Source organism: Dermacentor silvarum, chromosome 2, assembly GCF_013339745.2.
Source record: "Dermacentor silvarum isolate Dsil-2018 chromosome 2, BIME_Dsil_1.4, whole genome shotgun sequence".
Lineage (NCBI taxonomy): Eukaryota > Metazoa > Arthropoda > Arachnida > Ixodida > Ixodidae > Dermacentor > Dermacentor silvarum.
In genome coordinates, this window is record NC_051155.1 from 54037975 (window position 1) to 54052017 (window position 14043).

A 14043-nucleotide genomic window follows, 5' to 3' on the forward strand; every position below is an offset into this window, starting at 1 on the left:
TAGCAGTATGTTGAAGTCCTGATCATGACATTATGCGTTCCCTAACCTCAAGCACAGTCTTTAGATTTTGTTGTTCTTGTGGAATTTTCTCATGCCCATTTATTATCATGAGCTTAATACAGGCCACGCAAGTGATGTATCTCAAATACTGTATTGTAATGTCACAGTGATGTCATACTATTATAATGTAGCAATGCTGTTGCAGAATATGTCACAGTGTTGTGAGGCTGAATAACGACACCCTGTAGGGACTTTGTGAAGTGAGCAGTTGAAGTATTGCACTTGTGCTGTTTCATTGCGCTAAAGGAAATCTGTGCAACAACCATACGTGCCAGGAAGTTACTGCCTAGCTGTTATGAGAAAAGTGTGAAAAAACTAAAGCAAACTTGCTTTTTGTTTTTGTTTATTTTTGTTTTTGCTGAACTGGCAGAAAACAACAGTTTTCATGCGTTTCTAATTGCATTGTGTAGCAATCATTGAAACATGGAAAGCACTATGAATTTACAGTGAAGTGGCCATAGGTGTGAGCTGGTTATTTAAAAACAATTTGCACATCAACATGACAAAAAGCAGGACTTTCATTAATCCTAGAATCTTTGCAGTGTTCATGTGTGACACTCGGAGGTCTACAAAGAGAACACATTTTTCTCCGCTCACGACTTCTTGCAGAATTTCTCATGTTTCAGATTATACATCAACCTTATTATCGACAACTAGTGTTCCTGGTTGAAAATTTGTTTTTGTGCGGGCAAATGATAAGGGGCCTGAGGCGCATTCACCGTGCTGCTATCAGTAGCAAAACAGTAGAGCGTTTGACACAATGAATTCGTAGTGACTCATGTTAGACAATGGAACTTCCTTCTTTTTTTGTGTCTGCAAAAGGAAGTGGCATATCTGCAGCATGTTATACAACTGAGGCAACAGCAAAATAACAAGCTATGTTGAAACATCGAGATCGGTTTTACACGTCACACACGTACACAGCTATTGACTCACATCCTTCGGAATTGTGGGGCTTGGGCGACCCTCTTTTCGCTGGTGTGCAGCTTAGTCGTATCTGGCATTGAGTGAGGAAGTGCAGAGACTGGCTTCCCGACAGGCGAGAGTGCTCAGATGTGTGGTTGGTGTTGTGCCTCGTTGCAGCCTCGGAAGCTGTGTGCGAGGAGTACGGGATGCTCAGGAACCGCTACAATGCCGAGACAAAGGCTGCCTCCAAGGTGTTTAAAAAGGCCTCTCAAGTAAGTTGCATCTTCTAGTGCTGGCTTGGTGATTGTTTGGTGGTTTGCAAAGGCGTGGTTAGAAAAAAATATTGAGCAAGGGTGAATTTTTTTGCATTGCATATGAATCGTCACGAAAAAAAAAAAAAGATTAAGGGTCATCAGAGTAGAACCCTAGTGACACAGTTAACAGCAGTAGCTGTTCCCCCTTCTAGATGTTACAATGATTTGTTTTTGCAGCCCATTATTATGTCCTGTTGCCAGGTAATCGTGCACATGGCTTGAGAGGTAGCCTGTGCTCTTGAGAAGACACTAAATAGAAATTCTCAATTGTAGTTTAGACTGATAAAGTATTCTTTAGAAGTAATGTTTTTGTTAATTTACAGAGCCTGCACAGTTTAATAAAACAAGGATGCAAGACAAAGTCTAGCAGTCTTTTAAAATCTATTTTTTGGGGTCCTGTTACTTTGGGATTGCCCACTTGTACCTATTTGGGCTCACATATTACTATGACAATGCTGCTTGCATTTTGAGTATACTGTAAAGGCGCAACCACATGCGTGCAATTTTCTAGCGATGTCATTGAGTGACAGGTTTAGGCCGTCATAGAGGGAGATCCGTTAAGTCCTGCAATGTCCCCTAGTTGGGTTCCACGGTGGGCGGCTGGCGATACTGCTGTAAACTGAAGATTTCCTATCAATAGTTCTTTTCCAAAACTCCCTGATTAACCTCAGAAATGAGGGCGCACCAAAGAAGTATTTAAATTTTTTTGCCGAAACACTGAAAAACTTCCCCTGCTATCAAGTAATTTACTCTAAGAAACCAGGAAAGACAACGAGAATGATCCCGCCTTTTCTCGCTTCCAAATGTCTAACTCAAGCTACTGGCCCAGGCTATAAGGCATCGAAACTGGCAAGGAGCTTCATGACATGAATGGTGCTCTTGAAGCTTCATCACAAAAAGCAGTATGAAAAAACATGCAATGCTTCTTAGTTTCATAAATGCACAAATCACCGAGTGAATATTCGAGTAATGCAAACTTCATGAATGTATGTACGACACATTTAGGCACACTTTATTGCGTATGGTAATTTTTTTTGTCATTGCGTAAATAAAGAAAAAAATTCATGAGCCATTCCACTCTGCGAAGGTGGATGACCATTGAAGCTGTTTAGCGCATGACACAGAGGTGACACAGAATTTTGAACGAAGGTATGAACATATTTATTGTCCTGATCGGTGGTCATTGTGACGATAGGTACGCATACACATTCACATATCACCTCCGTTATTAAATCTGTCTGTCAGGTAAGACAATGAATGGCTCATACCCCCTAAACACGGCCTCCCCATTACGATGACAGAAGAGAAATGAAATTTTACGCTGGAATGATGAGCGGCAACGGAGCCAGCTGTGGAAGAAGATGACGACGCTTGAGCCATTGCTGATGATGATAGTTTTTCCGCGTGGACGCCATGGTCTAGCCATAGACAGCTTTGCTGTAAAACTACGTAACATAGTGTCTTTTGGGGACATACCAGTTTCAGTAACCCCACACCGCACCATGAGCACCGTCCATGGTGTCATTTATGATGATGATTTCATGGAGCTGACCAAGGCTGACCTTCTGGAAGAATGGAAAGAACAAAATGTTATCAATCTAAAAGGAATCAAAATGAGGCACGACAGGAAAGACATCGACACTTAAGCGCCTAATTCTCACATTTCAGTTCCAGTTTGCTGCCAGAAACCATCGAGGCCAGTTATGTTAAGATCAGAGTAAGGCTGTACATCCCTAACCATCTCCGTTGCTTCAAATGCCAAAGAGTCGGCCACAGTTGACAGAACTGGCGAGGCTGACTGACCTGTGCTAAATGCAGTGCACATCTATCTGACTCCTGTGAAAACGCTCTACACTGTGTAAACTGCGATGGGGAGCACTCTGCATACTCGCGGTCCTGCCCATCCTGGAAAAGAGAGAAAGAAATCGTGACAATTAAGGTAAAAGAGAACCTATCATTCAAGGAAGCATAATGGTGGGTGTCCTACCTGCCAAAGAACAGCTTTGCTGAATTGACGCGTAAGGGGGCAGTGTCACTACAGCCTCTGGCTGCTGTTTGACCCACGCGTAGCGAGCCGGCGGCAACGCCGTCCGCCCCCTTGGTGGCTGTAGCCAGTGCCGTGCCGCTGCCCCTGAATGGGCCATCGACCTCAGGGCTGGTGGCCTCCAGGGTCTCGTCTCTTGAGGTGAGCTCTCAAGGCAAGCACACCACTCGCGTGGGCATATGCCCAGTGCCCCGGAAGAGACACTGGACACAACTTCCAGCCAAGTGGTGCATCCAGCAACTAAGGAGCAAGCAGTGGGAGTCTCTCGACCACTCTAAAAAAAGAGATACCGCGCATTACAGGGCCCCTGAGGAGCTCTGTAATGTAAAATTTGTTCCCTAAACACACAGCATGCACCTCCTTTTCATTATGGGAATGCAAATAGTTCAGTGGAATGTCAGTGGTCTTTTTCACAATCTTGATGAGAACTTGTTCGCAAATTTAGTCCCAGGGTGCTGTTCGTTCAGGAAACACATGCAAACAAACTTTCTTTGGCGGTATGTCATTTTTCGTAAAGACCAGGATAATGTGGTCGCGTAATCTGGCCGTGCAGTTATTATAGTCAATAGAGGTGTCAATAGAGGCGAATTGGAACTCCGCACGCCCCTAGAGGCAGTTGCTGTCCAAGCGATGTTGTTTAATAAGCTAGTCACTGTCAGCTCTGTATACATCCCTTACAATTATCAACTTTATAAAACTGAATTTCAAAACTACGTTGATGAACTTCCTGAGCCATACATAGTTGTCGGAGATTTAAATGCGCAAAACACTTTGTGGGAAGACTCCTGTTGTGATGCAACAGGGCATCTAGTAGAAAATTTCCTCTTTTCCTCTGGTGCATGCTTACTCATTAAGAAGGAGCCGACGTACTGTAGCATTGCACACAACACCTACTCCTCAATTTACTTAAGCACCAGTACTCTCCTGCCATACCTCGAGTGGAGCGTTATTAAGAACCCTTACGGAAGTGACCACTTCCTGATGGCTCTAAATCTCGCAATGCAGGATGAATGCTCCCCACATCTTTCCTGGTGGACGGTTGACTCAGCCAACTGGGAACTGCTCCAAGAACTTTCACGTTTAGACAGGGATGACATTGCTGGTTTTAATATAGATGATGCTGTGGCTTACTTAACATGTTTCATAATAGACCCTGCCACAAAATGCATGCAACAAACTAATGGACTGACTAATCAACACTGCATCCCGTGGTGTAATAATGAATGTCAAAAGGCAAAGAAAAAAACAAAAAACATGCTTGGGGATTGATTCGTGACTCCCCAACTGCCAAATTTCTGATTAAATTTAAACAAGCAAAGTTGCAGGGTAGAAGAACACGTCTACGAGCTAAGAGAGATAGTTGGGAAAAGTATGTATCCAGTATTAATCCACAACTGATGAGAGAAAGATGTGGAACAGGGTGAATAAATCAAAAGGCTGACAGTCTCACCCTTTACCCTTAGTAAATACCCAAGGCGAGAGATTGTAAAATCAAACAGACTTTCTAGCTGAAGGTCCAAATCTCTAGCACATCGCACTACACGCATACTTTCCTGTGGTTCAAGGAACACGCAGAGCGACAGCACCTTAAACGCAAATGGGCAAAAAATTAGGCTTACAATCGCCCATTCAGTTTAGCTGAACTGCAGGCATCTCTGAATTGTAGCAAAAACTCGGCGCCAGGTAGTGTTCGCGTCATTTATGAAATAATCAAGTACTGTATTTACTCGTTTCTAATGTGCTCTCGATTGTAACGCGCATCCATTTTCCGTGACAAAAAAAAATTCCTTTACAGTACCGCGCACCTCATATGCGACTTTCTCTCATTGGAAAAACAAAGATTTGCTACCGATTCACTGAAGTTGCGATGAATAAAAAAACATCTCGCCGTGCGGCCAAGCCGTCACTAGTATTATTTTAGGACAAGCTTGATGATGTCTTTTACATGTGTGTCACTTCGTGTCCTCTTCATATCCAGTGTTCGTTTCGTCCCTGTGGCATCCTACTGTAATTAGCGCAAGAAAAAATGAATGTCTTTTACAATGAAGTATTAGTGAAACCATCATTGTCTTCTTAAACTACTTCAGCAATTTGGCCATTATGGACGCCTTTCTTACTGTTTTAGTTTTTATTAGTTATTACAGTTAGGACGAGTTAAGTCGTAGGCTCGGTTTGAGCAGTGAATTAAAATTTATGCATAAGTGTCAAATGAACCATTGAGCGAAATGCAGCTCCACTAACGTGAAACCCGGGGAGGTGCGAAGCATGCAGTGATGCACCGCCAATGGGCTCATACTGCCTTAAGTAATGGCTCATAACTCCGTAAATGCGGCTTCCCCATTACGACGACAGAAGAGAAGTGCAAACTCTACGCCGGAATGATGAGTGGCAACACAGCCAGCTGTGGAAGATGACGACAAATGCAGGAGCAGTGGAACGAGCGCGTGCCGAGCGTGAGCACAAGCTGCTTGCTTACCGTGACTACGTTAGGAGACGCCGACAGCCCAGGCGGGCGCATGAGGTTCTTTTCACCTGAAAAAGTCGCAGTTTCGCCCGACAGGCGAAGCATTGATTGCGGTAGCAAGTTAGTAGACTGCTATATGTAGTAAGGATAGCAGTTTTATCGGCCGTATAAACTTGCAACCATTCGCGTACTAAATAAATTGACAAGCACGGTGTCAAGCGTGCACAAGCGAACATGAACACATCTCGCTCGTTGACCGCGGAAACTCGCTGTCAAAACGCTGGAGTGACGAAGCGCGGCGAGCAAATTGACCTTCATGCTAGCACACCTCTCGCTTCAACGCGACCTATATGCAGCGAAAACACAGCGTGCGGAGGACTCTCCCCGTCCCAAATCGCTTTCAAGATCGGGTCAAGGCAATCGTATCGCTGAAGTGGATCGTCGCAGAATATGTCCTGCTTCGGTCCACTGAAACCCTTCCACGTTGCTTTGCTGGCAAAAATCCTCTCCTCCTTTTTGCGCCAGTGCCGCACGCAAGTTTCGGATTCTCCGAACGCTCGTGATGCGGCCGGATTTCCGTCCGTCTCCGCACACATGATCACTTTCCTTTTAAATGTGGCATCATGATGAACTCGGCACTTCATGCTGATAGAGCAGACGCAGAAAACGGAAAGACAGAGGGTAGACTAATGCGTAAACACACGTACTGCAGCACATGGAGGAAGCTACGACAGCTAGGCTAAAGTTTAGCTACACTCGAAGCACGTGCGAGGCGGCCATTTTGAAATGCCAATGGCTATATGGTAATGCAGATTTAGGGTCGTACTCGATTCTAGCATGCACACAATTTTTTTACTTGTTTTATCGGAAAATTAGTGCACGTTAGATTCGAGTAAATACGATACTTACGCTCAAAAACTTTAAAAACAGTTCCATCTCTGGGTACATTCCATCTGCCTGGAAAGAAGCAATTGTTATACCCATACTTAAACAAGGAAAGGACCCTTCTCTAGCCAACAATTACAGGCCAATAGCTCTAACAAGCTGTCTGTGCAAGCTGTTTGAAAAAATGGTAAACGAACAAAATACTAGACTCCCTTCAGTGTGGTTTTATAAAAGGTAAGTCAGCAACAGACCACAGACCATCTCGTTCGCATTGAGGCCAACATTAGGGAGGCATTTATACATTAACACTTTCTTTCTTTCTTTCTGTATTTCTTGACCTAAAGAAGGCATACAATATGATGGGGCGTTTCGGTATTCTTCGGGACCTTTCCGCAATGGGTGTTCGTGGCAACATGTTGAACACCATCGAAAGCTATCTCTCTGATCACACGTTTCGTGTAAGTGTGGGTGATAGCTTGTCTAGAACATTGATCCAAGAGACCGGTGTGCTAAAAGGAGGCTTGCTTGGTTGCACACTCTTTGTCGTTTTATTATGTTTTATTATGTATACGTTGATGATGTGCAGATGGGTTTTAAATTATGTAATATTGCTATCTATGAATGCCAGGTCCAGCTCCGTTGTAAAAAATTGTCTAGATGGGCGGATGAAAACGAGTTTAAACTGAACACGCAGAAAAGTACTTGCATGCTCTTCTCCAAGAAAGGTGTAACGCCAACCCCTAGCATTTTTGTCAATGGAGATGAACTCACTGTCAGCATTGAACATGTATTGTGAACATGAAGCTGAGGACGAAGTATCCGCGTTGCCTTGTTGTTAATATTGAGATCAGTTGCTTTCTTTGATGCTGTTAAGCTTGAGACGCCACCGAGAACCGTGAAAGTGTTTTGAGTTTTGCTCACCAGATGGCGCCACGGCATTTCACGCTGGTGTCACAGAATGGATTTCCACTGGAGATGACAGCATGTTAAAGCTAGGTCTAATGCACCTTAGTTAAAACATTGGCCTTGTGGTACGTCTGCAAATTATTTACGTGCGTGCACACTGCTGTATTTATTTGGACAACTATGTAAATGGTTTCCATTTTTTTGTTCTCGGTGTTTTGTCTATGTGGTTGCTTTATGCAGCAATGTGACTGCACGACAATGGCGTCGCTTTTGCTGTTGCTTGAATATTGCGTGCATACGGTTGCTGTTTAACATCCAGAAAAACAACTAGAACCATTTTAGGCCATCACGGTAGGGCTGCCAAGAAAGCTAATTAAACTCTGTTGTGACTTATAGAAACGTGGAATTCCATTTTGCTGGAGTGGTTACAGCGGTGTCCGTCCTTGACTTTCTCAGCTAATGCAACATCTCCTCGCCTTCATAAAATGCTTATTTATCGCAGTTTTCAGGTGCCAGATATTCGAATTATACTTAAATTGGGAGAGTTGCCCATTCTTTATTCCAAAACACAATGCTATTTTTTCCCATAATTTGACTATGCATCTTTCTTGCACCCTTCATGACTACATCAGCACTTTCACAAAACCTTTCTTTTTTTTCATATACTATACATATGTGTTTTCAGACATTTACAGGCATTTACATACATTTAGCAATTTATGTTTAGTTTTCTATTTCTGCACATCTGATGTTTATGCACTATGTATTATCTGATGCTTCGGAGAGCACTTTAACTTTCCAGCTTGAGAGATCATGCTGAGGACCTTTATTTTTTATATTTTATTTTATTGTCTTTGTAAGCAATCTACTCTTGGTATGCAACATTTTTATGTGTTGTGAAAAAGTAGTTTTCGGGTGAGCACTTGTCATAAAATTTACACAATGCACTTAAGCAGATGCTTAAAGCTTCATTACTATATTTTTAGAGTACAGCATGACTTCAATCTAATGCTTCACGTAATTGAGTGAGGGATCTTGTTTTCACCATTCGTGTTATGTCTAAAAGGCCTTGTTCTTGTTTGCTTGTCCAAAGCCAGGGGTGTGGAATCTTTAACTGTCCTATTGGTTTTGAATTGATGCTTGTTCCTTGTGGAGTTTGCCTATATGTATCGTATAAAGATTTAGATAGGCATTCTCATGTTGTATAGTGGAAATAGCATTTATTCAGATGAGTTTAGGAATGTGAGTGAAAGAGTACAGGTGAGCTGAGCAGGCACAAATTTGGGTCTCAATGACACCTATGTTAAATGTATACTTTGTTAGTGAATCTGGATAAGTTTTGTTCATATTGAGGAGCTGTGCTCGTGTGTTGACCTGCTCCATAATTTGGCATTATAAATGCCTTGCCTTTATTTGCTTGACAGCTAGCAATGGCGACAAAATTGGGAGAAGTGTAAGATAATCAAAGGGACTCGAATGTATTTAGCACCAGCAATGACTAGTCCAGCAACTTTTTCATTAACGAAGTGCCTAAATGTAACAGGATCCATTCGATTAAAGGTTGTTTTTGTTGATGTGTAGTGAGCGAGAGTATTCATCGCATCTTGTCAAATTGCATGGCAGTGAGTGAGCCCTTGCAGGTCCTTCTCAAATCTCTGGCATCTGTGTGATGCACATTCTCTTGCACAGTGGTATGTGGAGAACCAGGACCTGCGACGCACCTCCCAGATTCTCTGGGAGAAGGTGGCCGCATCGGGCGAAGACCTGTCCGACCTGCCCGTCCCTGCACTCTCAGCGGCGACGTCCACGTCATCCGACCTGACGAGTAATGGCACCGCTGCTCACGATGAAGAGGTCGAGCAGCTCAGGCAGACAGTCGCGGGTGAGTGGTCTTGCTGGCTTTTGCATTTGATGGCCGTAGCTGTGGGCTGTGAAAACTGAATCTCGTTATGATGAAGAGCGCAAAGGTCGTGAATTAGTCCAGCATAGTCAATTTTTGATGCATGTAATGCATCAAAAATTTGTTGAAGACTGACACAATTCAGGGTCTATTTGTTCATGAAGAAATTACCCAAGCAGCCTTGTTCACTAAACTGTAAGATTGTCAATGCTCCACCATTATGCTGTCTGTTGATGTTAATTTTTTCAATGTCAAATCCTTGATCACGTATGTCTTTTATTTTTCATTTTAGCTTGATTGCAAGCCATCATTTGCCAGTGCCCTCTAATTTTTATCCACTCAGCAAGCATGCACTGCTTTTATAGCAGTAGCCGCTGTAAGCTGTTCAAAGAAGCCGAGTGTTTTTTTTTTTTTATTTGTATCTATGGCCTGCATCGCATAAACGTCACAAAAGAAAGTAGCAGAAGAATTGCGAGGTGTACTCAGGACTTGGTCCGAGACCCTTGAAACGCATGCTGAGTCCTTCTGGCTTACAATCTATGATCTACCTCAGATGATGCTTATGTGCTACTAGAGCCCGCAAAGACAGGTGTAAACAGTAGGATGAAAGCATCTACCGTAAATAGAAATGAAGGCTTTTTGTCACAGTGGTTTCTGTCAAAGTGCCATTGCACGCACTTTTGCATTTAATTCAAAAGTAAGTATACTTAAAGTAAGCACAATGATTTGGAGGATGCTCTAGCTCAAGGCCAACTCCACTGATATCACTAGCCTCGCCAGTCCTTACTACTTTTCCACTGCACCTGTACTTGAAGCAAGACCGAGGGTTTTTTTTTTTTTTTTTTTTTTACAGAAGCTTACAAGAAGAAGGGGGGAGGGTGATTATTGTGGCATAGGTGCATCTTGTGAATCATACTCTAGCACAGTCATACTCCCTCCTAATCTTCTCTTTCTCACATCCCCCTGGTTCCTCATTGCAAAGGTTAAGCTGGATCGTCACAGAAGAAGATATGAAAGAATAAATAAATGTAAAGCTATGCATTTCCAGCCGTAGCTGCCATTCGTCTGCTAAGGACCACCACAAACAGCACCCTGTATGCCAGAGATGGCATTGTGAAACTTGACATGAAATCAGCTTACTGTCAGGCATATCAGGCATGCCAATACACTGGAATCATGCTCAAAACGTCATGATGAATTGCAGTGGTTGCTTTGGAGAAGATTTGGAAACCTCGAGCAAGTACTGGGATCACACTCTGACATTGCAAATTGAAATGTCGCATTCTGCTCTGTTCTGGATCACAGTGGAGGCTGTAAGGTGCAACCAGCAGAAGAGATGCTATGTGCTGAAGATATTCCGGTAAAATCTGTAAAATGAGAGGAAGAAGGAACAATCTGTTGTGAAGTACATTGTTTCGAAGCAACCATTGGAAATTGAAAGCTAATTCTAAATGAACTGGTGGAAGAGAAATTCCTTTGTGTGTACCGTAAAAAAAAAAAATGCTCCCAGTTGGTCAAGAGAGTTCATGCTTACTTTACATTGCATGCACATGAATGCAGATCTGAGGCTGGAGGTGACCTGCCTCAGAGGTGAGCTGGAGCGGAGCGAGAGCACTGGCCGCGACTTGGCTGCCAAGAATGAGCGGCTTTTGGCCGAGGTGAGCAGCTTGCTTGACACTGGTTCCTCAGAACCTCATGTGCATGATGGTGCTGGAACTTTTTCTCATGTTAAACTTGCTTATGAAAATGTACACTCTCCTTTTGTTATGAAAATGTTTTTCTCAAGTTGCAGTATGTTCCTCAAAGTTTTGTTATTCCTACTATGGTATACCATCAGCACAAATTTATGTGTGAACAGGAAATAACTGATCGGAACGCGGTGTAATTACATAGAAGTGTGAGGCGTAGCCACTCTGTAGCTGGTTACTAAGCCTGTAGTAGTTCCAAGTGTATAGTTTGGAGTCTGAATTAAGCCACTGTTACAAATGCAAGTGAACCTGGAAACAGAACAAGGCATTGGAGTAGCTTGGTAATTGATCATGTTTGAATTTATGCTAGTAGTACTCAGTGCTACATTGCCTCCTTTGCCAGGAAGAAAAACCAGCAGAGGAGAGAAGGAGTAAAATTTCTGGAGCTAGACATCTGTGCAAAATTTGCTCTCGATTTCGATAACTGGCACCAACTAAGTAAATTACGAGCCTGAACCTAGGAGGACATTAAGGAAACTTGGAAGTTGGAGCGTACACAGTGTGTCAAGGAACTGAAAATGATTGGTGTAAATATAAGAGATACCGAGATGCTGGTATGGATTCTCTAGAGAGCACATGCGAGTAGCTGATATTATTGCGATAGCAATTATATGGCGACGCCGTCGTCGCGACGGCGTCGCCGTCGCCGTGAGGTTCCGTATGACGTCATTTGGAGAAGAAATCATCGCCGCGCGCCGAACGCTGTATGTGCGAGTGAAAGAGCGCGAGGGGCGCGTCTTTCACGGGGAGTGAACGCACGGCGGAGAACAAACGCGCGTTCTGCGCCTTGCTCGCTTAAGGGCTGCAGAAGTAGGCGTCTCTTTTCTCCTTTACAATCACCATATATGTAGAGCAAACGCGCCTTCTTCAGACGCGCGAGAGGCCGTGGGGGAGGGGGAGGGAAGGGAGGCGACGTTTAGCTGCGGCACCAAGTGCCTATTTATATCAGAGGCTCCAGCAACAGTCACCAACGCCGCACGCATTTTGAGCTAACGCGGGCAAAACGCCGATGACGTCGACAACAGTTCTGCGTGTTGTTGGTACCAAAGCCGCTCACCTTACTTCGTATGACATTGCTGTGTTGCTATCGCATTCATTGCTTCGCCCTTAGGGCGAAACTGTGACATTTTTTTATGCTCGCTGACAACCTAAGAATTCAGTACAAGCTCTACCCACAAAACTGCACTGCGTCTGTCTTCTGGGCCTCAGCGAAACATTGTACATGTCCCTTAGTTTTACACATGTGCAAGCACCATCCTCGGTCACAGTACGAGCGCTGAGATGTCTAATAACAGTACTGGCAGCCATTCAGAGTTGTTTCTGACATAGCTGTGGCGATTCGTGGCCTTCCTACGTTTTCCCAGCTGTTACATTATTTTTTCGCGGGCCCTTGAAAAACTTATTAACGGGGTTCTACTGCATAATCATCATCACCATCACTAGCCTATATTTATAATCCACTGCAGGACGAAGACCTCTCCCTGCGATCTCCAATTAACCCTGTCTTGCGCTAGCGTATTCCAACTTGCGCCTGCAAATTTCCTAACTTCATCACCCCATCTAGTTTTCTGCCGTCCTCGACTGCGCTTCCATTCTCTTGGTATCCATTCTGTCGCTCTAATGGTCCATGAATTATCTATCCTACGCATTACATGGCCTGCCCAGCTCAATTTTTCCCTCTTAATGTCAACCAGAATATCGGCTATCCCCGTTTGCTCTCTAATCCACACCGCTCTCTTCCTGTCTCTTAACTGTATAGTTACTGTATGCACTATACAACTACTGTATATTTGATAGTAAAGAGCCCCTCGCTGGGCCCCGCCAGGAATTTCGGTTGCACACTGGAAGTTGTAAAGAACCATCCAGGAAGTGTTCTATCTTTAAAAATTCTTGAAGAGGGTTAGTAGTAACCGAAATAGAAGCAGATAAAAAACAATAGTGCAAAGAGGTGAACTTCCCTTTCTGCACCGGTGGCTCATTTCCTAGACCAGCGTTTCCAAGCGACGTTCCTTTCCTGCCTTCTCTCTCATTGGAGCAGAGAGCTCGCCTTCTCTTATGTCACAACTCTTGTCACGGTGACACCTGTCTTCCTTCTTTTCTTGCTGCATGGGGCATTTCCAGAGGTGGTCCTGCGCACTGTGGAAATCTCATGAAAATCCCCGAGTTCCCATAAGCATAGCACTAGCGCTTGGCCTTATGTGTGATATGGTTAGGAGTGCATTGAACTGGAAACCTTTGTGACAGATTGTATCTGTCCCAGTGGCAAAAATATGATGTGACCATGGATGAAGCAACGCCGGAGTTGACTTTTAGAAGGTCTCGGAAATAAAAAGCGCCCCTTGATGTCGTCATAATGTAACCCAATTTTGCACATAGCAGCTACATTCAGAGGCTTGGGCACATGGAAGTGGCACTCTATGGTATTGTGAAATGGGTGCTTGTAAGCTGTTTCTTCAGGCTATCCTTTGTCCGTGCTCAGCGTCTTTGTCACTGGAAGCAACTAGAGCTGACAAAGGAGTCAAACCTTTACCAGACAGGAACTGTGTTGCACCACTTAGCCCTATAGCAGTGTGGTGAAGTCTACTTAGGAAAAAATGGATAAAGGACACCTCTCAACAGGTTTGGCCATTTTAAACAGACAACTGTAGCGTATACATCACGTGCTGACGATCGTGTCTGCAAAGTATTACGCTGTTGCGTGATGCAAAAACAGGTGAAATTTTAAAGCAAACGCTGTGCGGCCTTCCCTCTCGAGGGAGCCCCGCTCCCAGCCAGAGAGTCAAGGTCACATTTACAAATTTCTTTTTGTAAAACGA

General features: G+C 43.8%; 1 protein-coding gene across 2 annotated transcripts in view; it reads left to right on the forward strand.

Moving 5' to 3' along the window:
- LOC119441476 (shootin-1) overlaps positions 1–14043 on the forward strand; it is a 75865-nt gene that overhangs the window by 18648 nt on the left and 43174 nt on the right. For both annotated transcript variants that reach the window (XM_037706097.2, XM_037706098.2), the window contains exons 4-6: positions 1144–1238; positions 9269–9461; positions 11040–11137. In XM_037706097.2, the coding sequence (XP_037562025.1) occupies positions 1144–1238; positions 9269–9461; positions 11040–11137 (386 nt within the window). The remainder of the gene's footprint in view (positions 1–1143; positions 1239–9268; positions 9462–11039; positions 11138–14043) is intronic.